At 44.0% G+C, this 23,081-nt stretch overlaps 2 protein-coding genes across 5 annotated transcripts in view; one reads left to right on the forward strand and one right to left on the reverse strand.

The window, feature by feature from the left end:
- Positions 1–1,875: 1,875 nt before the first annotated feature.
- Crh (corticotropin releasing hormone) lies at positions 1,876–4,246 on the forward strand. Its single transcript, XM_005066742.4, has 2 exons — positions 1,876–2,469; positions 3,156–4,246. The coding sequence occupies exon 2, from the start codon at positions 3,170–3,172 to the stop codon at positions 3,731–3,733; it is 564 nt and encodes a 187-aa protein (XP_005066799.1). The 5' UTR covers positions 1,876–2,469; positions 3,156–3,169; the 3' UTR covers positions 3,734–4,246.
- An 841-nt stretch (positions 4,247–5,087) lies between these two features.
- Trim55 (tripartite motif containing 55) overlaps positions 5,088–23,081 on the reverse strand; it is a 43,573-nt gene continuing 25,579 nt past the window's right edge. Inside the window, exons 9-11 of one of the 4 annotated variants that reach the window (XM_040741459.1) lie at positions 22,648–22,935; positions 21,343–21,430; positions 5,885–6,025 (exon numbers count right to left, since the gene is read on the reverse strand). In XM_040741459.1, coding sequence (XP_040597393.1) covers positions 6,015–6,025; positions 21,343–21,430; positions 22,648–22,935 — 387 coding nt within the window. In that variant the 3' untranslated portion in view covers positions 5,885–6,014. Of the gene's footprint in view, positions 6,026–21,342; positions 21,431–22,647; positions 22,936–23,081 lie in introns of all 4 variants that reach the window. The other 3 variants (XM_040741458.1, XM_040741460.1, XM_040741461.1) reach the window with 3 other exon arrangements.

A 23,081-nucleotide genomic window follows, 5' to 3' on the forward strand; every position in this document is an offset into this window, starting at 1 on the left:
TTGGCAATAAAAGGAAAACCCAAGAAAAGGCACCCCAAGGACTGGTATGTCTGTTGCCTCACTAAAATTCCACTCATCTCAGCTCACTCAGGCACCTCTTCTGGGACAGGAAGCACAAAGTGTATTGTAACATTGTGTAAATAGTAAGACTGGCAGTCAAAAGAACTGGGCTCTCATTCTAACTTCATCACCAGCTGGGCGACTTCAGATAAATCACTTAATCTCTGGTTTTCATTTAAACCAAACAATCACTACTAGTGTGAGCACTCTGTGATTTAACGAGACCTAACTTTGGGCAAATTGTGATGTTCCACATTTATATTTCAGTTAAGCCCCCTGGCAAGGACTCAAGAGCAATAATGGACCTAGAGCAAACAGCATCCCAAACAGGCTCAATGGGAAGGCATCTTAGAGGAAAGGATGTTAGCTAGAGCCCCATGCGTGATACTTCTTCCCTAAAGAACCTCCCTGACCTCCCTTCACAAGCTCACAGGCATTTTCCCTTTCTTGCATCCTCTTTAGGATTGATTGACCTGCTTTCTCCTCTCCAGAGTGGCATTTAAGCTGAAATTTGTGAATAAGCAGGGAGGGAGTTGTGAATGAAAGTTAAAACAAAACAAAAAACCCACCCCAAACAAACATTGACATGAATCCCAACTTCTAAAAAGCCCCCAGTAACAATAGTGAAGGTTCTGGATGTCTCCCTATCAGTGCAAACACAGCTTTTCTCCAAAGTGCTATTTAATCATGATTTATTAACAACCCACATTTTCCCAGTGGACAGGATTCTTTCTCTGTTCTCTTCTCTCAGAAGTAAATCCCCCAGTGTATCACAGCTGTAAGCTGACTTCTCTGGAAACCCTCATTGTTCCCCTGCCTTCCTCTTGTTTTTAGAGCTGTTGTAGATTAGTACAGGCCCCAGACAGGGGTTAAAATCTGTGGCATTATGTGTCCCATTAGTTACAGAGAAAATGGCAGAGATAATGAGAAACAAGGAACAGGAAATTTTGGATAAACAACAGTGGTGGTTATGAAGCAGCTGAACTGAAGCAATTACAGACACAAGAGTTTGTAAGAGCATTGTGAATTGTAGGATTAAAGGTAACTGCTTCCCACTTAGATAAAATATACACTTAACTCAAACATTGAGAGTGGATTTGTAGATATGACATTCCATTTGATAATAGTGTCACACAGCAATTATTGACGACTTTCTTGGTGTACATTTGAACTTGGAAAAAGAAAGAGGAAAAAAAGAACTTGCTTGACATGCTATCATGATTTCATAGTATGTGGAGGTGAAACAAACTTTTTACAGACTCAGTAACTGATTTTGTTTTCAGGCTCTCCACACATGAGTTAGAATGGATGCCTCCCTCCTCAGGTTTGTAGTGTAGACTCAGAATAGATTATTTAATGCACACAGCTCTCCATGGTCTTCTTGGGGGAAAGAGTCCTGATTCACTTTAGATTCTGAGACCCACAGGAGCCTGAGATCGAGTTGAACCTGAGGCCTTTGTTACAATCTGTGTTGGTGCCCTTCGTCATTGGAATAGCTCTTTTCTCATTAAGAAAAACACTGAGCTGGGTTTCAGAAAGGAACTTATTGTTCTTTCTTCAGATCCACAATTCCTTTATCTGCTCTTGGGAGGACTAAGTGCTTAAAAGCTAAAACCTGGCTGTCTTTGTGCCACCCTCCCCTGGTTTTTTGTTCTCCTCCAGGCAGAAAGATGGTGGGACCATAGTGAAGGCGTATTTCAGATACTGAGTTGTGTTTTTGAGAGGACAGCCTGGCATAAAAGATAGGCGGGGGTGGTGAAACATCAGGGGATGTCCAGGTCTACCCTCTTAATGGTGGCTATTTTCTCGGCAGCACGGCATTGATGGACCTCGCTCTCCACGGCTTCTTTTCTCCTCTCCCAGTCTCTGTCTCATTTCTGGTCCTTATCTGGCCTATCATAGTAAGAGGTCAGTATGTTTTCCACACTTGGATAATCTCATTCAAGAATTTTTGTCAATGGACAAGTCATAAGGAGCCCTTCCATTTTAGGGCTCGTTGACGTCACCAAGGAGGCGATAAATATCTGTTGATATAATTGGATGTGAGATTCAGTGTTGAAATAGCAGAACTCTGTCCCTCGCTCCTTGGCAGGGCCCTATGATTTATGCAGGAGCAGAGGCAGCACGCAATCGAGCTGTCAAGAGAGCGTCAGCTTATTAGGCAAATGCTGCGTGCTTTCTGAAGAGGGTCGACGTTATAAAATCTCACTCCAGGCTCTGGTGTGGAGAAACTGAGAGCACAAGTACGTTGAGAGACTGAAGAGAAAGGGAAGAGGCAACGGAAGGGAGAAGAAAAAGGAGAGGAGGGAGAAGAGAAAGGAGAAGAGGAAGAGATCCTGCAAGAGACGTTCCGGGAGAGGTCCCTCTACAGAGGCAGCAGCGCGGGCTCACCTGCCAAGGAAGGAGAAGGTAGGCAGCGCCTAGACGGACGGACGGGCGGGCGGGCGCCACCAAGTTTATGCTGCCTGAGCTACTGTTGTGCGCCCCGGAGTCAGACGTTGCCCCTGTGCTGGAGTGCCTGTGCCTGTGCGTGTATGTGTGTGTGTCGCCAACTGTGCCTTAAAATTCCAATGGCAGTGGTGATGTGGCAAAAAGCAAAGTTAGACGGCTGTTTATTCTTATCCACCCAATCTGCCACTTACTGCTCACAGTCTGCTTAAAGAATGGCTTCCGCACCTGCCCCATGTCCATCCAGGACCTCCAAGCAAAGGGAGCGAGGGCAGGGATGGAGACAGGGAACATGTAGTTCCCAATTTGGAAGAAAAGGCTGTCCGAAAGGGGGCGATCAGGGCGGGCGATAGCTTAAACCTGTAGCACTTCTTCGGGCTCAGGGAAGCCAGTTTTGGGAATACGTTTGGGAGATCCTTAGGAAGAAGAGTCAGGCTCTGTCCCCTCTAGGTCTCCAAAGCAGAAAAGAGCCTTGCGGGCGCCTGGCTTCAGCACCGCGGACAGCGCCACCGATGCCTAGAGCCGGGTTTGTCTGTGGGTGTCAGCTAGGAAGCCTGGGTGCACCTACCAGTTGGGCTAAACTCTAACCATCCTTCCCTCTCTTCCCCACCTTCTTTCTTCCGCTCTTCCCCACCTCCGTGCTGCAGCGAGCGCCCCTAACATGCGGCTGCGGCTACTGGTGTCCGCGGGCTTCCTGCTGGTGGCTTTGTCGCCCAGCCCTCCATGCAGGGCCCTGCTGAGCAGGGGACCAGTCCCCGGCGTCCCGCGATCCCCGCAGCCCCTGAATTTCCTACAGCCAGAACAGCCCCAGCAGCCTCAGCCGGTTCTGATCCGCATGGGAGAAGAATACTTCCTCCGCCTGGGGAATCTCAACAGGAGCCCCGCTGCTCGGCTGTTGCCTGACTCCTCGCCCTTCTCAGCGGTTCGCGGCAGCCGCCCCTCGCACGACCCAGCAGCCGCTAACTTTTTCCGCGTGTTGCTGCAGCAGCTGCAGATGCCTCAGCGCTCGCTCGACAGCCGCGCGGGGCCGGCGGAGCGCGGCGCCGAGGACACCGTCGGCGGCCACCAGGAGGCGCTGGAGAGGGAGAGGCGGTCCGAGGAGCCGCCCATCTCTCTGGATCTCACCTTCCACCTTCTGCGCGAAGTCTTGGAGATGGCCAGGGCAGAGCAGTTAGCACAGCAAGCTCACAGCAACAGGAAACTGATGGAGATTATTGGGAAATGAAATGGTGTGTTTGGCCGAAACGAATCTGCATTTAGCACAAGAGTAAAAATAAAAAGTTTAAAACAGTATTCTGTACCATATCGCAGCTCTGATATCATTTGTTTATTTTTATATAGCTTGAAGCAGACTCTGTACAGGGAGACAGCCTATACACCCCTTAGCATGCACAAAGTGTATTTCTGTGCAGTAGCAAAATAGCGTTATTTGAATTGCCCGTGCTTAGTTTCCATGTGCAAATAAGTGTCTTTATAGCAGTATTTTAAGGAAAATGTGGACTCAAGGGGGAAAGTTTTTTGAGAAGCAAATGGAAGTTACCAGTTGTTTTGGGGGATGGGGTCACAGCAGAAGAGAATTCATTCTCAAGGGGTGGCCAGGAAGAAATGTGTAAGCTCTTCGAATCAACTTTTTCTTGCAAATGTTTCAATAATAAAACAGCTTTCCAATCCTTGGTCAATTTGGTTGTGTAAGAGAATGTTGAATATTTATATTTTTTAATAAAATATGCAAAGGTTATTGTGATTTTATTCGCCCTTTTTAGTATGTATACAGAAATGGCCCCAGCACTGGAAAGTAATAACACAACAAACAAACCTCCCACAAAACCTCCTAAGTTTTATTTTTCTCCTAAAAACACCAACGTTTGTCAAAGCTCACACAGACCATGTGACTGTCCTGGCCTTTTCTCTGTACCTCAGGTTTCACTTCTGAGATTGAGTTAAACAATTTTAGAGGTTCCTCTGGCCTCCAAAACTTGATAATTTTGCAACTGGAAGATCAGTCACAGTAGAAATTAACATGCAAACGTAATTAGTGGGCGGGGATGGGGGCAGGCATGTGCCATGGCGAATGTGCGGCAGGCAGAGGAGGACTCCTGGGAGTCAGCTCTCTACCATATGAGTCCTAGGGATGGAACTCGGGTCTCCAGTCCCAGAGGCAAATGCCTTTGCCCACTGAACTACCTCACCAGCCTTAGATGGGAGAAGCTTAATAACACTTCAAGAAACTAAACATATTTGCTAAAAAGGGCACCTGGGAAACTTTTCCTGAAAAAGAACAGTTTGGTTTTAATAGCTACACAAATACCCTTCATATTTGTCCTTATTGCAATCCTAATAACTGTGACTTGTAGGGCTATGCTATTTGCTTCTAAAATTAAACAGCACATCTAATTAGTTTAGCAATATATTTGCCTTTAGTAGTCACTTACCATTTTAAACTTTTCAGTTCCACGATTAACAGTTTAAAATTAATTTATATATATGAAGACCGCATTTCTCTGGAGTCCCTTGAAATATGCTCAATGGTTGGCTTAATAATACTATGAGTAACTGAATAAATCATTAGGAGACTAAGGTTTTTAAAAACAACATTTATTTAAGAGTTCACTTAAAGTTACACTTATGTGATGAAGGTATCACAGTGATAGATGATAGATAGATTAGATGGGGGTTGTGTATATATTTAAATACATGCAGTTGTCCCACAGTACAAATTTCTGCTATGGTGGCCACATAAGAAAGTCGACAGTTCTCTTCAGAAAGTCTTCAATCAAAATACCCAATATATGAATATAAGATTATGAGATATGTGATTAGGATTAGAAAATGTCAAAAGACATGCCCTAGACCATTGGCCTTCTAGACTACAGAAATGTGACCAAATTCAGAGAATACTTCTGTAGAGCTCTTCTTAGCCTTGGTCAATGACCTATCTCGTGCCTATATGTTGATAAATCGGTCAGTTCTGTACGGACACTGAATGTCACCAACTACCGGGCGATGCTAAGGAGAAAAGCAAAAACACCTGTGCTAAAATAACAAGAAGCCAGTGCCCACAGATGAGTGCAGTGTAGTGTCCACTTTGTTAACACTTGTCACTTATAGTTGTCATACACACATGTACCACACCTACAGAGACTTCAGAATGTTTCCCACAAAATAAAAGATTTGCATAAGATCAGGTTTCTTTACATCAGTGTTTTCTGCAATTTTTTCCCGAGAATATTAATTTTCTCTACAAGTTAAATAAGCCATCTGGAATTAAAGGTTTATTATTGTTTTTTCTTTCAGAAATCCTGTCCAGAGGTCCCATTCATAAGCGTCATGGACGTTCCCCATTGCCTGGTGCGCATCTCACCCAGGCCGCCAGGGGCAGCAGCAGGAATAAATATCATTCATTCAGGGAATTCAACCAGGAGAAGGAGAAGACATGTCGAGATGGCTCCGAATCTGCCCCACCCCCACTCCCCGAGGCTGATGCCTGTCCCTGGGGAGAAGGGGCCTCACATCCAATCTGCAAATGAAGAAAATATAGATGAGAGAAAGGAAAGAATAGAGCTTTGGGGAGTTGGTCCAGCCACTGTTCTATCGAGGAGAGAGGATGACAATAATAATTATATGAAGCATAATTATTATTAGGGACAGAAAGCAAGCTCGGGTTATCTTAGCTATGGTCAAGAGCCATGAAAGTGGTTCACACTCATGATTCAGAAGGAATAGCAATAACACATGCAGTGGAAGGAGACTCTTGACGGGAGGGGCCAGGCTGCCCTACTGGTTCTCCCAAGTCCACTTGTGCATGATTTACTGACGTGACGGTCTCACGCATACAAACAGGTATCTAGGTTTACAAAATCTGCAGAACTGGTTAAAATCCTTCTGAATTTGCCACTCGCAGCTCAGTGGTTGAGTGCCTTCTCTGCATATGCAAGCCTGAGTTCCATCTCTAATGTTGTAAGACAGGGAGGGAGGGGCAGGAAAGACAGAGAAGAGAGGGAGGAGAGAGGGAAGACCCCTAATTTAAATGATGTTGCTGTATCGTGATGCTGTCTACCAGATTACACTCATGCGCCACCTAATGGGGAGTGCTTCCTAAAAATGCACCTTTAGGTGACTTCACAGTTGTGTGAATGCCAGTGCGCATGCACAGATACCAAGATGGTGACAATTCCAGGAAGGCATACTGTCTAAAATACATGGGGACATCACTGACAAAATATTATTGTGCATATCTTTATGAGTTTATATATCCCTTCGGCTCTGTACACACCCCACCCCATCCCACCCCACCCCGTTTTGCAAAGGTAAAGGACTGATCTTGAGCAAATCCTGAAGTGTTAAAATCTGATAACACTTATACAAAGTCCAATCTAATATCAAAACTTTTAAAAAGATAATTTTAATAAATATCTGGCTCATATGGGTTGTAAATTTGAATAAACTGACCAGCTCAGTCTTATAAATGAACTTCATGCTGTTTCGAATTTGTAAAGGAAACTGAATGGAACTCAATAGAGCAGCAGATGTGTGTATACACGGACTTGCAATTCGATGGTGTTCACTCCGACTGTAAAGGTGCCATAGTGAACCTTGTTCTGCCCGGGGGAAATGGCCAAGTATGCTCCCACTCTTCACTGGTGAACTCTGTAGTGCCACAAAGGCTTTGAAGCAATGAGGTAGCGCACGTCCTCAGTGCAGAGTGGGGGTGCAGCTGTGACTCTAGATAAAGCAGAACTTTGGTAAGTATAAGATTATTGCTGCTATTCATAGCAGTGTTTAGAGGAAAATGAACGCCTGGCAAGCACATTCCCGGATTGTATATCCATAAATATAGGTTTGGGGTGACATTCAAAAACCAACATAGTCATAGTGCATTGTTTGGTTTTAGGATGCCTTTTCCTGCTTCCTGGAAGGAAGTTAATTAGAGCGGTGAGGTCATATTTGATTAAAAGTAGAGTACACTGCTTTCTGAAAAAAAATTTAAAAAGCTGGAATGCCAAGTGAAGCAGGTTTTCTTGGTAATGGGTTAGATATCCTCTGCTACTGAGGTGGATCCAGGCAGGCAGGCACATGTGAAGGCGGGAGGGTCAGGAATTCAAGGACATCTTTAGCTGCATGGCAAGTTAAGGCTAGCCTGGGCTACTTGGGATTCTAATCTCGAAAAAGAAAAAAAATTGAGGTGGCGTAGATGTTATCTTCAGAGACCCACAGCTGATTACACCAAACCTTCGCTTGACCTGCAGAGTCATCTACCCCTAATGCTAACCAAAAGCAGCCAAGCGTCAGAGGACAAGACATTGCTTCTTCTGAACATTTTTGATGAGAGGATGGGGCATGCTGCCTGGACACTGTGTCTTTTCTTTGAAGGCAGTGCCTACTTCAGAGAGGCCATTCCTGCGACAGCTGGCAGGAATTAACAGCTGTCATGAATAGGGCTAGCTATTTCCTGCAGATGATTACTATGCTCAGGCAAGGGTGAGTGGCTGACATGCTTTTGGAATTTGATGGCTTATAGAAGCTTTTCTAGAGCAAGTATTAAAATCTACTGCTGTTTAGATTTTTAGCTGCTGATGCTGATAGCTACCAAAACTAGATTAAACCATTTGAGGTTGCTGCTCCTATACCCACCACGGTTCCAAGCATTTTCAAAACAATGTTGACTGATATTCTCTCTTTCAGAGAAGAAAATGACAGAAAAGGAGTCAAAAGCAGAGATTTTTCTGAAGCATCTCCAATGCTCATGCTATCTCCTTGGGCTGGGAACTTTACTCAGCATCTCAGCAGGGAAGCCGGTGGCCACTTGACTGAGGTTTGAATCTCAGATGCCAGGGTTAGCTTCAGCTGTTAACTGGACAAACCCCATAAGATGGAAGCTCAAATAAGAAACTGCCTACATCTGACTGGCTTGTGGATAAATTTGTAGAACATTTTCTCATCGCTCATTGCTGTGTCAGGACCTGGCCCACTGCGGGTGGTGCTATTCCTAGGTAAATGGATCTGGGCTTTTGCCTTAGTTAGGGTTTTTATTGCTGTGAAGAGACACCATGACCAAGGCAACTCTTATAAGGGAAAACATTTAATTGAGGATGGCTCATTTACAGTTTCAGAGGTTCAGTCTATTATCATCATGGTAGGGAGCTATTGGGGCTGTATATTGGAAATCTATTCCAGCTTGCCAGGAGTTCAAAGAGCTCAAATCACTCCTATTATCTTTAAGACATTAATTTAATGGCTGCAGGATGTCCTGGCCTTGGTGGTGAAAGGCTCATATCTAAATAACAATAGATTTGGCCCAGGCAAGTTTTCTCCTCCTGAAGGCTAGATAATCCATGCAGCTATGAAGTACCTGATGGTATAGTATGTGCAGCTATGAAGTGTCTTTAGGACTAAGGGAAGTAATTGCTATCTGCCATTTATACATGATAATAGAAGTCTTCTGCAATTGCCCCACCTTTGGTTGGTTACTTAAGATGATGCATGAATAAACTGGGCGCATTCAGTATTTACTGACACTGCCCTCCTGATATGATCTTATGTCTCCATCTTTTCTTTAGCGCCTATAGCCTTCCCTCATCCACACTCCCCCACTCAGGAATGGTGCCAGGGCTGTTCAGCTAGTCCTGATCGCTGCCCCGCAAACACCAGTCTGTGGCATATGGCCCAGGAACGTGAGGCTAACACAGATGGCACCCGACAGGGAACATGGCGGCATATGGGCAGACATGGTGCTGGAGCTGAGAGTCCTACATCTTGCAGACAACAGGAAGTTGACTAAAACACTGGGCGGTATCCTGACCATAGGAAACCTCAAAGCCTACCTCCATTGTGACACACTTCCTCCAACAAAGCTGTACCCACTCCAGCAAAGCCATACCTCCTAATAGTGCCACTCCTTATGAGATTATGGGGGCTAGTTACATTCAAGCTACTACAGCTGTGTAAGAAAAATAACCGAGCCAACCAGTAAGCAGCATCTCCTATGATTCTTGTTTCAGGTTCCTGCCTTGGTCTCCAGTTTTGGCTTCCCTGGAGGCCAGAATATAACTTTTAAGCCAAACAAAACCTTCCCACCTCAAGTTGCTTTTGGTCAGTGTCTTACAGAGAAGCACACCAGGACACCAAACCAACCACTTACTAGCTGTGTGGCTTGGGCAAGTTACTTCACTGTTCTGAGCTTAGTGTTCACTCCTGTAGAATGGAAATGAGATCCTCCATCATGAGCACTGAATAAAGTAACATATGTGAAACACTTGGCACATGCCTGTGTCTGGTCAGCCACTCCTCCCTCTGTTTCCTTCTCCTTCTACTTCCTCTACCCCTTCTTCTTCCTTACCTGTCACAAAGAATGACTTGGGAACTATTTCTGGTGAAATTATATAGTACCAATAACCTCCAGGGAGGAAAAACAATTGTATTGTAATTGAATTTGCAACTTCACCTTTCTGGAACCAGAGATGACTTCTGTGACATGACTCTTTTTGCATGTGGTAATCACAGTCATCCATGATACTCCTCCATGTATCTCAAGGGGTTCAACTTTCTATATAATTGTCTCAGGAAGGACAGAAACCACCACCCAGCAACCTAAAGCATATATTCTTCTTGTAGTCTTCCCTTTTAAATGGAATCCTATGCCTTGTGCTGTCTCGAACATTTTGTTTTTTGCAAGATGGATGTCATAGAGAACAAAGTGTTGACTACAGCTCACTTTGATCTGTATTACAAGGAAAACAAGGGACTACTAGTTTCATATCATTTCTAGGTTTTAACATTTCCCTTAGGTGGCTGTGATCATAGGCTTCACTGTCAACTTGACTGAGTTTGGAACTGCACCAGTTCACACCTGTGAAGACCTTTCCAGAGGGGGTCATTGAGGATCCAAGGCCAGCTCTGAATGTGGACAGAGGAGTTTACAGGCTGTGGTCCCAGACTGAATAAAAGCAGGGAAAGGAGGAAGTATGCTGGGTTCCAACATCTGCCTCTCTGTTTCTCCACTGAGGATTCAATGTGAACAACTGCCCTGCATTCCTGACTCCATTCCTTTCTTGCCACGATGGACTGTGCCCTCATCTGTGAGCCACAATGCATCCTCCTTCCCCACCTCCACCCCCTCCCCCCCACCCTGCCTCCCTGCCTGCCTGCCTCCCTGCCTCCCTGCCTCCCTGCCTGCCTGCCTCCCTCCCTGCCTGCCTGCCTGCCTGCCTGCCTCCCTGCCTCCCTGCCTCCCTGCCTCCCTGCCTGCCTGCCTCCCTCCCTGCCTGCCTGCCTCCCTGCCTCCCTGCCTGCCTCCCTGCCTCCCTGCCTCCCTGCCTCCCTGCCTCCCTGCCTGCCTGCCTCCCTGCCTGCCTGCCTTTGTCAAGAACCTGGTCACAGTGATAGGAAAAGCAGCTAACACTGGCAAAACTGTACAGCCATCATTTAACACTGTGCTCGAAAACCACAGGGCTACAGATAATTTGAAAAATACAAATTTTCATCATGAAAAGAAACCAGAAAGTGGAACAAAGAGGCAGAATTAACTTTGTCTCCACTCTTCACGGAATTTGGTCAAGGCTCACAGGCACACACAGCACAGGGAAATGATGGACTTTTCCTCGAATATGTTCCTCAGGGTTGATAGAGCATCCTGGCTACTGTAAGACAAGACTCCAAAGGACACAGAGTGCTTTCTTTTCCTTTGGTATTGTTTTACCACTGCTTTATCAAACGCACTTTGAGAAGGCATAAGTGAACGTCTGCTTAGGACAGCACTAGGGTATCACCTCACTGCCCGGGAGAGCACAGTAAAGTGATGTCCTCCCACCTAGAGACATGCGCTGTGCAGCCATCAACCCTGACCCCCTTGTCACCTAGAATCACTGCTTGCTGGTGGAGATTAAAGAACACACATTCTGCTAGAGGCTGGAGGGCAGCAGACAGGTCAGCTCCAGGTCATGGACTGTGTAGTTTAAGAAAAACATGAATTAGTTGCAAGCACCAAAAAAAAAAAAAAAAAAAAAAAAAAACAAATCAGGAGTGAAGGCACAAAGAGATAGCTACTGTTCAATGTAGGTGGGAGTGTGTAATGGTACAGTCATTATGGAACACTCTGAGTGGGAAGATAAGGACTGCCCAGTTAATTGTGAAAGCAACCCAAGGGTGTTCTGTGGCATGGAAACATCATAGGCGGATCTTTCACAATATGGACATTTCTGCTTAGAACAAAGCAAGCAGCATGTGCTATCATGAAACATGGGAAAAATTTACTCAGTCTTCCTGAATGCTAGGGGAGAAAAAAACAGGGATTCTCCAAGCAGGCCAGGAAGGAACACACTCACTAAGAGCGTCTCTTCTTGAGGGGTTTTATAGTCCCACACTGAGTGATGAGGTGAGGGAAGGAGACGGGTAACTTGGGGCTTTATTGTCACGAGTGGATCCTTCTTGGGATGTGAAGACCACAGCCAGAGGAAACACCCTCAGGCAATCAGACATTGAATTTACTCATTTCCTTAGCTCCGAGGAGGATGCTGGAGTGTGTCCTGCCTGGTCTGTTTCAGACATGGTTCCTAGGTATTGGCGGGGTCAGAGTGAATGACATCTTACCGATATTGATATAAAGCCATCCTTCTTCTCAGGGACAGGTCTGACAGCTGTGCCTATATGGTGAGTGTGTCTGCTCTCATTCTTATTGAGGATGAGCCTTACTTTTTCACACAAGGGCTTCTCTACATGGTGCTAAGCAAACAGACCAAATGTGAGATTCAAGGTGGGGCTAATCTGACAATGGAAGACAGAAGTGTCATAGTCTAGACAGAACTGAAGGATTGGAACACTCTCATCTGCAATGGACAGAAGCGGAGAAACCAACCCCGCCTCGCGCTTTGCAAAGCTATGTGAGCCGTCATGAGTGGTGAGTCAAGCAGTGAGCAGAGATCCGTCCGCTCTTCTTACATGCCTGTGTGGCCTCCGTGTCTGCACACCACACTCTGAGGAGAAGGACAGACACAAAAGGAGGGAGCTTCTGGCTGCTGTGTGACCCCGAGCAAGTCCCCAGGGTCTCACCTCAGTACTGAGCTGACTTGGGGACTAAGTATAAAAGAATCTCTGTGGACGACTCTGCCTGAGATGAAGCAATGCTCATCGCATACATTACACGTCCCACCATGAGCCATGGAGTTTGGGATGTATTTAGACAATGTCCTACTTCACTGGCACCATGAGGAAAAGGTACTTCATGGAAACCACTGAGATACACAAATGAAGACAAAATAACAAGCGGGATGGACAGTGCTGGTAAGGGTCTGAGGTTAAATCAGAACAGCAAAATACTTAAAAGTATAGGAAGCAAACTCAACCATCTTTGTTCTAATAGCTCCCTAGAGTCCTCCCCAGTGCCCAGCTCCCTAGAGTCCTCCCCAGTGCCCAGCTCCCTAGAGTCCTCCCCAGTGCCCAGCTCCCCTATGCACCCTTCCCAGTGTCCAGCTCTCCTTCAGCAACCCTCCCCAGTAACCAACTCCCCCAGAGAGTCTTCCCTAATGCCCACTCACAAAACCTGGGGAAATAAATTCATGACATGGTTACAAACAGTTTACATAGTGTTTAGCTTCTTTAAAATGTGCATCCTCTTTATTTCTCTGCTAAAGTGACATTTACTATTTGCTCCTGTGAAACGGAACCTATAATTTCGGGGTTGGTTTGTCTATTTGACCTTTCAGTAAAACAACCAAATTGATAATTATTAGAATGCCACTTTTTTCATCAGAGGGGGGAAAGTACAAAAATAAGAAAAGTTGCAGTGTCGTAAGACAGCGATGCTAAAACAGTGCTAATGGAGAGGCCTCATTGAAATTTTTTGGCTAAGAAAAACCTTATTCCCTCTTACAGCATTATTTCCATATACAAGTGACTGCATTTCACCATCGTTGCTAGGATTACTAAACCCTGACAATGTTATGCAGTAAATGTAGGCCATTCTGAAACACCGACAGCTTTCATTTTCTTCCTTGCAGTAGAAACTCCAGCACAAAAGCACCCTCAGAACAGTGACATGTAAGCTTGCATCTTATAAATCACTGAGCAACCAGTCTCAGTAGGGGCTTCTGCTTGAAAGTGATTTGGTACCCTGGATCCCTCTATTAAATTTAGGGAACATAGCTAAATTTTCATTCACTTCTGTTTGTTTTGGAACACTATATAGATCATTTCAGAGAACACAGTACATATAGTCATACACAAGAGAAATTATGTTCTTGGTCTCCTGTTTAGGTTTGCTTCCTTTCTTTCTTAAAATGTGGACATAATCTCACACATATATAGAATAATCTCTCAATGTATATTTATATATAGAAGAATCTCATGTACAGAAGCTTCCTGGCCCTTTTGCCTCCTGAATTTCTTACTTCTCAGTCTCCAAGCAGTTGGAGAGATGTTTACTATGAAATCATAGTGGATAGGTTAGTCTCAAATGTCATTTGTATAAAAATGACTTTTTTTTTACATGACGCTTCTGGGTGGACATACAGAGCTTCAGACTGGATGTTAGATTTAGAACTTTGGCCCATTGCTCATACTGGGAACACTGGGTGGTATGGTATTTAACAGGGGCTTGGATCTGGAAACAGATGCTGCCCTAAGAGCCTAAGAAATAAAACACAACTACTAGCAAGGTCCCCTACCCATCTCTAACCATTTCGTGTCCTTTCTCTCTCCTTCCAGTCCCTTTCCACGTTCTTTCCTTTCCTCTCTTCTTTCATCAGGTTAGTTATGTTTTCCTCTAGGAACATCTTTATAACATGTATATTTTTATATCCTGGATGATAATTAAGACAGCTATGAGCTGCGATTCCTTGTTGGCACTTTCTCATTGCTTCTGTCTGTAATAAGGCACTGAAATTCACCTGCATACAACCCCCTCCTACATGAGGATGATGATCCTTAAGGTCTGGGGACCCACATTGCTACTGAGATTCTGTGTCTGAGACACTGGTATGACAGGTGCAAAGGGACTGGGGACACAGGACAGGCAACTGTCTCTTCTTTGGGCACTTGGATCAGTCCTTCTCAGCCAACAGACCACCTATGCTTGAAGCCACCCCCTCATGGCAGAGCGGCCTCTGCCATTCTATGGCAAACTTCAGCATATGTATATAAAATAATGCTAAACAGAAAAACTGGCAAGAAATTGTGAATTAAAGCCATAAGAAAAATCATGCATATGCACTAGAATGGCTAAAATGTGAAGGACAATGCAGAGCCCCATCAGCTAATATGCAGAGGAGCCGGAACACCTACATTCTAGGTGCAAGCATAAAATCAATAGACTACAGAAAACAGATTAACAGTTTCTAGTGAAGTTAGCTACACAACAACCATACAACCTAACAATTCCATTTCTAGGTACTTACCTAAACTTACTCAAGGAACAACCATGGGCATAGGTAGGTCATGAAAATGCCCAGAGATATTAGCTGATAAGTCAGCTGAACTCAAAACTAAAACCAGAGCCCTACAGAATGAACCACCAGGTGGAGAAGTGCAGCTCAGGTACTCAAGAGTCTCTCTGCCATCCTGTCACTTGCTGCCCTCAGCCCTATGTATGACTGAAGGAAGAATGGAAACTAGGTGTGTTGAATCCAGGCCATGAAACTTTCCCTGAGGGCTGCTATTTGGAATGATGCTAAAGGGTTTTCAGCCCCATCCTCGAGATTCCTCCCTTGCACCACCACTGATGGGTTAAATAAATCATGGCAGCCAAAACCTGTGTATATGAATGAGGATCATCTGTATACACCCCAAACTAGGCAGGTATAAGCAGAGAAGAGATAAATTTGGTTATTAAGAAATACATCATCTTGGAATCAGCTTTTGAAGAAAATATAACATGGTTAAATATGAAAGTACCTAGATAGAGTTTCAAAGTAAAAGACGCACAAACCCCTAATAGGTCAGTAAGGTCTATCTAAGTAAATTCTTAAGTATAATAAAAGATCTCAAAGTTCCTTTCTCAGCCATTAATAGAACTGATAACAGAAAATCAGAATGAGTACTGCAGACTAGAATGACATCATCAATCAAATGATGTAACCAATATTTATAGAAAATGCCAATCACAACAGAAAATTCTTTTTTTTTTTTTTTTTTGGTTTTACGAGACAGGGTTTCTCTGTTTTGGAGGCTGTCGGTCCAGCCTGGCCTCAAACTCACAGAGATCCGCCTGCCTCTGCCTCCCGAGTGCTGGGATTAAAGGCGTGCGCCACCAACGCCCGGCCACAACAGGAAATTCTTGTACTTCCCAGAACGTGTATATGTTTGCCAAGTTGAGTCACACTCTAGGCTGTGAAACGTAATAAACTTAGAAGGGTGGGAGCATACAGAGTAATTCTATTTCCATAATAGAATCTAATTAGAAGTCAAGCAGAAAAAAATATGGGGAAAAATATCTCAGATGTCTCAAATTTTAGCAACCCCATCTAAATAACCCATGTATTAGTGAAGAAATTAGTACATTAATCAACAAATGTCTTGGATACAATTAAAAGAAGACACAACACACTAAAGCTTGTGGGATTCACCTAAAGCAATGAACTCTATGGCCTGGAGCATTCATATTGAAGAACAACAAAGATAACAAATCCACAACCCAAGTTTTCATCATAAAAAATAATAAGAAAGATAAGAAGAAGTAGATACAAGAGGACAAACAATAAATAATGGAAATAAGTAAAAATGGAAAACAGACCAAAAATGAAGAAAACCAATAAAACCCAAAGTTAAGCCTTCAAAAGATTAGTGAAAATAATGGGCTTGGTAGATGGCTCAGTGGTTAAGAGCACTGACTTGTCTTTTAGGTGGATCCAGATTCAATTCCCATCACCTACATGGCAGCTCACAACTGTCTGTAACTCCAGTTCCAGGGGATCTGACACCCTTTACACAAAGTTAAATTACGAAAAAAGAAAAGTAAAAATAATAAATAGTAAAAATCATTTTGAAACCAGATCAAAGGTGCCAAGCTTGATGGCTTTATACAACTATAATAATCAACCAGTGGAGGAAATTCAGAGCAATGGCAGAAAATGGAATGGAGAAGCAGACCCACACAGGCGTGGCCAGCTGCATTCCTGGAAGGAAGGGCATCTCTTCAACAAAGGAAAGAAAAATGTGTGTGTGTGGGGGGGGGAACACATTGACAAGTATATGAAAACCAAGGAAGAGAAGTAACGCCCTTCAGCTTCCCTTACACATTCAAACTTAACAAATTATATATATATTAGAGCTTAAGAGCAAAACTGGTTAGAAATAAGTCATAGCATATAGGAGTAAATCTTCATGATTTAGAATAAAGGAAATATTTCTTAAATAGAACAATAAAAGCCAGAAACCATAAAGGCAGAGTGATAAATGAGAGTTAATAAAAGCTGAAGATAGATTTACACTTCAAAGCAATACTGTTAAAGAGTAGGGAAATTTGGGAGGTGACGGAAACCTTTTAAATAGCTATGCTGACAGGTACAAAATGACACAGATTTGTCACAACTCATTAAACTGTACACTTAGACGGGGTAAGTTTTAGTGTATGTACAGTCAAAAATAAAGCTGAATTTAAAAGTCATACATCTTCACCTGTTTCATGTTAGGACGTCCTCTAATGTGTACATCTGGCCTTTGTTCTACTGGGCTACAGGTTCTTTAAGAGCCCTTATATGGTCTTCATGGGTCTCACAGAGTTTACAGTTTCACCAAGAGGAGGAACACCACTGCTACTACTGAGCTATAATAAATATATAACCAGGAAGATATTTGTAAATCAGCATGGGAAGCAGGGGTTTCTGTGAGAACTTAGAGACAGTAAACGCAATTTGAGAAACGTGAAGGGTTGTCTGTTCACGGGACATCTCATTTCATTGTTCCTCTGAATTCTGGTGTCAGGCCCAAGTTGGCAATTCCTGCCATGAAAACATTCTGAAACACACTCTAAGCTTCTCAGTACTCGGGCCTGTACATTCTAAGGTTGTCTAAATAAACAAAGCAACTCATTCAGTCCCGTTATTTTCCTAGTGAGAAAACTGAAGCACAAACAACAGAATACCCAGTCAGACATAGCTAGAGAATTGAAGTCCTTTCCCTAGTTACATTGAACTTCCCATTGCCAGGAGCCTTGCCAGAGTTTATAGACGATTGGAGAATCTATTCTCAGGTTTGGAGAATGGAAAAGTGGACAGTCTGTTCTGGAAACAGCAAATAGCTGTTATAGGGTAAAATTTTCATCTCTTGTCACTGTGGCTTCATCTTCTAGAAAGATAATTGATGTGAAAAGCAGAAGCTTCTTCATAGTACTTGGTCCTTCTCTCTCTCTGTGTGTGTGTGCATATGTGAGTGTGTGAGCACACACATGTGCAGTAGTGGAAGGGGGGTCCTCTGACCTTGAAGCACCTGCTGTGTCCAGCTCAAGTATCAGCTAGAGCAGCCGCTGAGTTAATCCACCACAAACAGACATTGTTCTGGAAACTTCTGCTCCCCATACAGCTCCACTTAAGTGTTGTGGATCGATTCTTCCATGGGAGACCATTAAGTGACACTGAGAAGGGAGGAAGAGGGACAGAGGCAACTTTTGCTGCTGCTGCCCCCACCTCTGTGAAAATTCCTTTGCCAAGTAAGATGTGGTGGTGCATACCTTTAATCCCAGCACTTGGGAAGCAGAAGCAGGAGATCATTGTGACAGGCCAGCCAAGACTATGGGGGAGACCCTGTCTCAAAAAAATTTTAATCACCACACATATTCACAATAAAATGCTCACTTGGAGAGGACAAGGATGGGGGCAGCCTCATGTTAATACCCAGGGTGGGGGAGTAGACTTTGGATAACTTGTAACAAGGGTGGTGAGTGGAAGCATGTTAGACTGGGCAATGGCTGTAACAAGGCATATAGATATGTGATGAGCTGACCACATACAAGATGTTTGACCAAGGGAAGTTGTTACAATTCTGATGTGTCCCCCAAAGTTCATACACTGAAAACTTAACCTCAAATCTCACATGCTAAATGTTTAGGGAAGAGGGTCCCGGAAGACTATAAAAGTCTGAGGCATTGGATGACTACAAGGAAACATTCTCTTCAGGACACAGCAGGGCAGTTTCACACATGTGGTTGTGACAGCACACACAAAACTGTGCAAACCCAGCAAGGACAAAGGACTTGGGCACACAATCCCACCCCAGATTGTGGAGCTGTTGGCAATGTTGGCTGCTAGGAGACAGAGTGTGTGAATTCCCTGAAAGTGTAGGTCCTGTTAAGTTTATCACTCTCCAGGAGAAGACCACACCTCCAAGAGCACAAGTTGGGGAGCATAAATTGGTCATGAAGGATTTATAAAAGAGAGGGGGACACACAAAGTTGGGTGGGCAGAGAATGGGGTATGAATTGGGGTATTGGGGAAGAGTTGAGAAAGTGGTGAATACGAACAAAATATATTGCATAAAACTCTAAAAACACTCTTTAACAGTTTTCAAAAAAATTTAAAATAAGTACATGAAAAGCATCAAATGTTATATCTATCTACCAAATTCTCTTTGCATTCACTAAGCGTATAATAAACATGACCCAGAAAGGTGGTAGACACAGGGACAATCTGCCTCTGGCAGCCTGGTCAAACTTTCGGTCGCTGCACAGTTGTTTTTTTGTTTTTGTTTTTGTTTGGTTGTTTTTTTTTTCAGGAATAAGGTTATGAGAAGGTTCAACATTTGTCCTGCAGAGGGTAGGAACTAGCACCTTTTAAGAGATAAACTGACAACTGGGACAAATCCAAATTTTGAAAACCATTATTTCCATAGGAAATGAGTATACTGATAGTAACAATCCACCTTTGGTCTATTAGAAAGTAGCACCTTCACCCCCAGTGCAGAGGGAGTCGATGTCTGTTTTGTTTTGTTTTTCCATGCCCAGATTATGGTAGCATGATCTTCTTGTGTTCTGGGGTCAAGGGTGGGTTTTGTGCGTCAAAGGTTATGTGGAAAGAGCCTGAGGATTGACCATCTTAAAGGGTTTGAAGCTCAGTCATTGGGGTCAAGGTGACCTTGAGGTGAGAAATTTAGTTTGTGAAGTTTGAGTTTCTAAGGCAATGCCGTCCCCTGACCATCGGTGAATTGGAACAGGCTAGTATCACATACAAGGTGTTCAAGGAAAGGATAGTAGTTCAGGGAGACATTACAACAAGCTAAATACACACTTGCCAAATAACTATCCGGTAGCTTGGGCTCTGAGTGTTGAAGTTGCACCAGACATAAAAATTCACGGAGGCCAGGAATTTGCTATCATTGTGATGTCTTTATAGCTCCGCTTATATCCTATTTCAGGGGTTCAAGAGTGGTATCCATTATGATCAGGTTAGCTTCGCTATGTGAAAAGGGCTTTTTCTCAAACACAAAACTACACAATCAAGGTGCTTTTCAACAAGTAACAACCCACTGCACCAAATCCTGCCCCTCCTGCCTCACTCCTATCTTACCACGAGGGCCGATGAATGTCAGCTACAGTGACATGAGCTTGCTGAGTGGCAACCATGAAGCATGACACTCCCCTTGCAGCCTCAGAGGATATTGTAAGGATATATGGTGACCAGGTCCCACACCCACATTCTTAGAATGTAAATGGAACTCTTCAGACAATTGTTCAGATCCCCAATTAGGCTCTGCTTCCAAAAACTATGTTGTTGTCTCTCCCTATTTTTGTCCCTGAGCCCATTGTCTGTGATTCCATTTTACCACAAATAAGGTGGGCAGAGGAGTCAGACAGCTGAAAATACTCTATGCATGCTCAGGATATTTGAGTGTGCAAAAGTTCCCAGCTGAATGTCAGACACAGATGAATGGGGGTTCTGCTCACACAGTTATAGACACAGCTGTACACATGGAAATCCTACAGCCACCACAGAGCAGGTGGCTAATGAGACAGAAAACAGGCCTATCATGAGACGGTAGGGAAGCAGAAATAGCTGAAGCTTTTTAGCACCAGGGATCCTGGACTGCTTTGGGGCTAAGGGAAAGGCTAGCAAGGGCTTAGGCCAGTAGCACCCTTCACTCAAAAGCTCATGCACTTGAGTTCATGCACTTCCAATATTGCTAAGTAAATGAGTAGCTTTCAAAAGATTCTTCAAGAGGTAAGATGTTCATCCCAAAGCAAATCTCATAGCTTGACTATGAGAAATGTAACGTGAAACAAAATGCAGGGACTGTTGAGTAAAATAGGGCTTTTCTTTGACTTAGATTCTTATGGTTACTATGTGCACATCAATGCCTGGCTCTTTATTCAATGTGTCTAATGGCTGCTACACTTGTAGCATCTTTTTCTCAGAGACCTCCTCTCCAGGAGTAGACCCTGAAGATAGTGAAGATGCAAAGAGACCCTAGCATAGTGTGGTGCAGAGACTGCTCTGGACAGCATTCCTGACGGCAGCTACCTCCTGGTTAAGCAGGGGTTGCTGCTCTCAACCTGCAAGCTCCTGGATGGGTTCTTTGCTGTCTTCCTTTACTATAAGAAGAGTTTTTGTAGAGCTGAGCACACCTGTGCAGGTGTACCAATGGCTACCTGGATGGTTCACTCCTATTGGGTTATTGAATAATTGCTCCCTGTTCTGGGTCAAGGTTCTCCATGCAGGAATAGATAATAGAATGAATTTCCTTCAGAGGTGCATGGCACCTGGACTGCAGGAGGGAGCTTGTGGCCCTGAGTGAACATGGTTTTAGATGACTGAACCTCAGGACTTGTGGGAAACGCATCTCTGGGCCTAACGAAGAGGAGCACTATGGGAGAAAATACACGAGATGTTAGTAAAGGGAAAAGAAAATGTTTCCTACCCATTAAAGCAAAAATCAAGCACTGAATCTGACCCCAGACGTAGTGGAGAATAAGAAAAGCCAGAAGTGCTAGGCAGATTGCTAACTCCTGTGAGGAAACAAGAAGAAATCTTCACTGACATCATCATAAATCATTTCTTCAATATCATTTAGACAAACTTTTCATCTTGAGTGGGAGACCTACTACACATTCCTCATGGGGAAACTGCACTGTTGCTAAAAAAATAACTCTTCCTCTTCAAATATAAACATCTCCATTAAGTTTCTAAAATAACTAGTCCATCTCATTGGTTTTGTTTTTTTTAACCTAAAACTAGCCCTGAAAAGGTTAGTTTGCAAACATTTACTTTTGTCACTTTATATCTGTGAATAAAGATCAGGAATAAAAAGCATGGCACCCCTAACTCTCCAAAAGGATGTCCTTTTGTTACTTGGAAAGACCGGGGTCCACTTGAGCAGATGCAATAAAATCATGCTGTTTGCTGTCCACTGTCACCTGATGACCCAAGAGTACAGACCCACAGATCTGAGTGACAGCTTATTACCCCACACATTTTTTAGGAATCCCAAGGCTGGGGCAACTGACCTTCTCCCTCAGAAAGAAACTGTAGATGTGTTCTATTGACTTTTGGGGACATGCAAACATGTCCCTCTAAGTGATAGAGGGAAGAATTGGACTTCAAATTTTCATTATAAAAGTAAAAGTTTGTCAAGCTGTATTATCAAATTTTCTTAAGCTATCAAGATCCCCTATAAAAATTGGGGAAATGAGTTTTCCTGCTCCCAGTTTAGGAAGCACAGGATCGAGCCAAGACTATCTAGTCACTGAAAGCACATTCCTGGAATCCCAGATTATTTTACAGAGCAAATTCAAACCAATTCAAATATTGGTGATTGCTAGGAATGACTCCAAAGCAGGTGATTAGTCTTTGCAAACCCAAGAGGAGATCCTACAGGCCAAGGAAGGGCAAGTGGATTTCACAAAGAACCAGAGACACCAGTCAGCCAGCCACTGCAGATAAAACAGCTTTGCACAGCATGCCTAAGGGCTACACTTGCTTGTACCCCATTCCCTGGGATGAGGTCACCATGGGCAACAGGAGTTCAGATAGTCTGGTTCTTTGTTTATTCTTGGGTAGAATGCCTAAGTGCAAGCCAGCATTGGAGGATGAGATATTGCGGCATTTCCCAAAGGCAGCAGTTTCTCCCTGCTCCTTAGAAAGCCCTGCTCTCTGGCTGTGCCTATTCCAGCAGCATTGTAGCAGGTGTGGGAAAGCATTCACATAGAAGAGCTTCAACACTAACCTGAGAGGTAGCTGCAGGTGAACTAGATTCCTTACCACTCACTGCTGCCTGCTCATTGGCTGCGGCTTCTGCCACTCCTGCCGACTGCACACTGGAATCCTCAGCACCAGGAGGCCCTATTTGTCCCAGACCTTCACTCCCAGGGGTGCAAGGTGGGTTGGAGATGGTTTTCCGGTTTTGGCCTTTATACCAACTAGGGTAAAACAAGGGATCCGTGGTTTCCGCTGCTGAAGGGCCTGGAGTTTCAGACTGTGTGGTTTGCTGAGAGCCAATGGGCACCACCTCCCCCTTAATCAGAACAGATGGGGTCACAAGTAAAAAAGAAGAGGAAAAAACAGTTGGTGTTATTTCCCTTTGGGTTTGAACACCCTGAGCTCTCTGGGGATGCTGGGATGGAATGCTCGCCATAGTGCTGTGCCCTGATGGGCATCTAT

This window comes from Mesocricetus auratus, unplaced genomic scaffold (genome assembly GCF_017639785.1).
Source record: "Mesocricetus auratus isolate SY011 unplaced genomic scaffold, BCM_Maur_2.0 Super-Scaffold_6730, whole genome shotgun sequence".
Lineage (NCBI taxonomy): Eukaryota > Metazoa > Chordata > Mammalia > Rodentia > Cricetidae > Mesocricetus > Mesocricetus auratus.

Coding starts and splice junctions, on each gene's coding strand:
- Crh (XM_005066742.4), top strand. CDS start 3,170: ATGCGGCTGCGGCTACTGGTGTCCGCGGGCTTCCTGCTGGTGGCTTTG.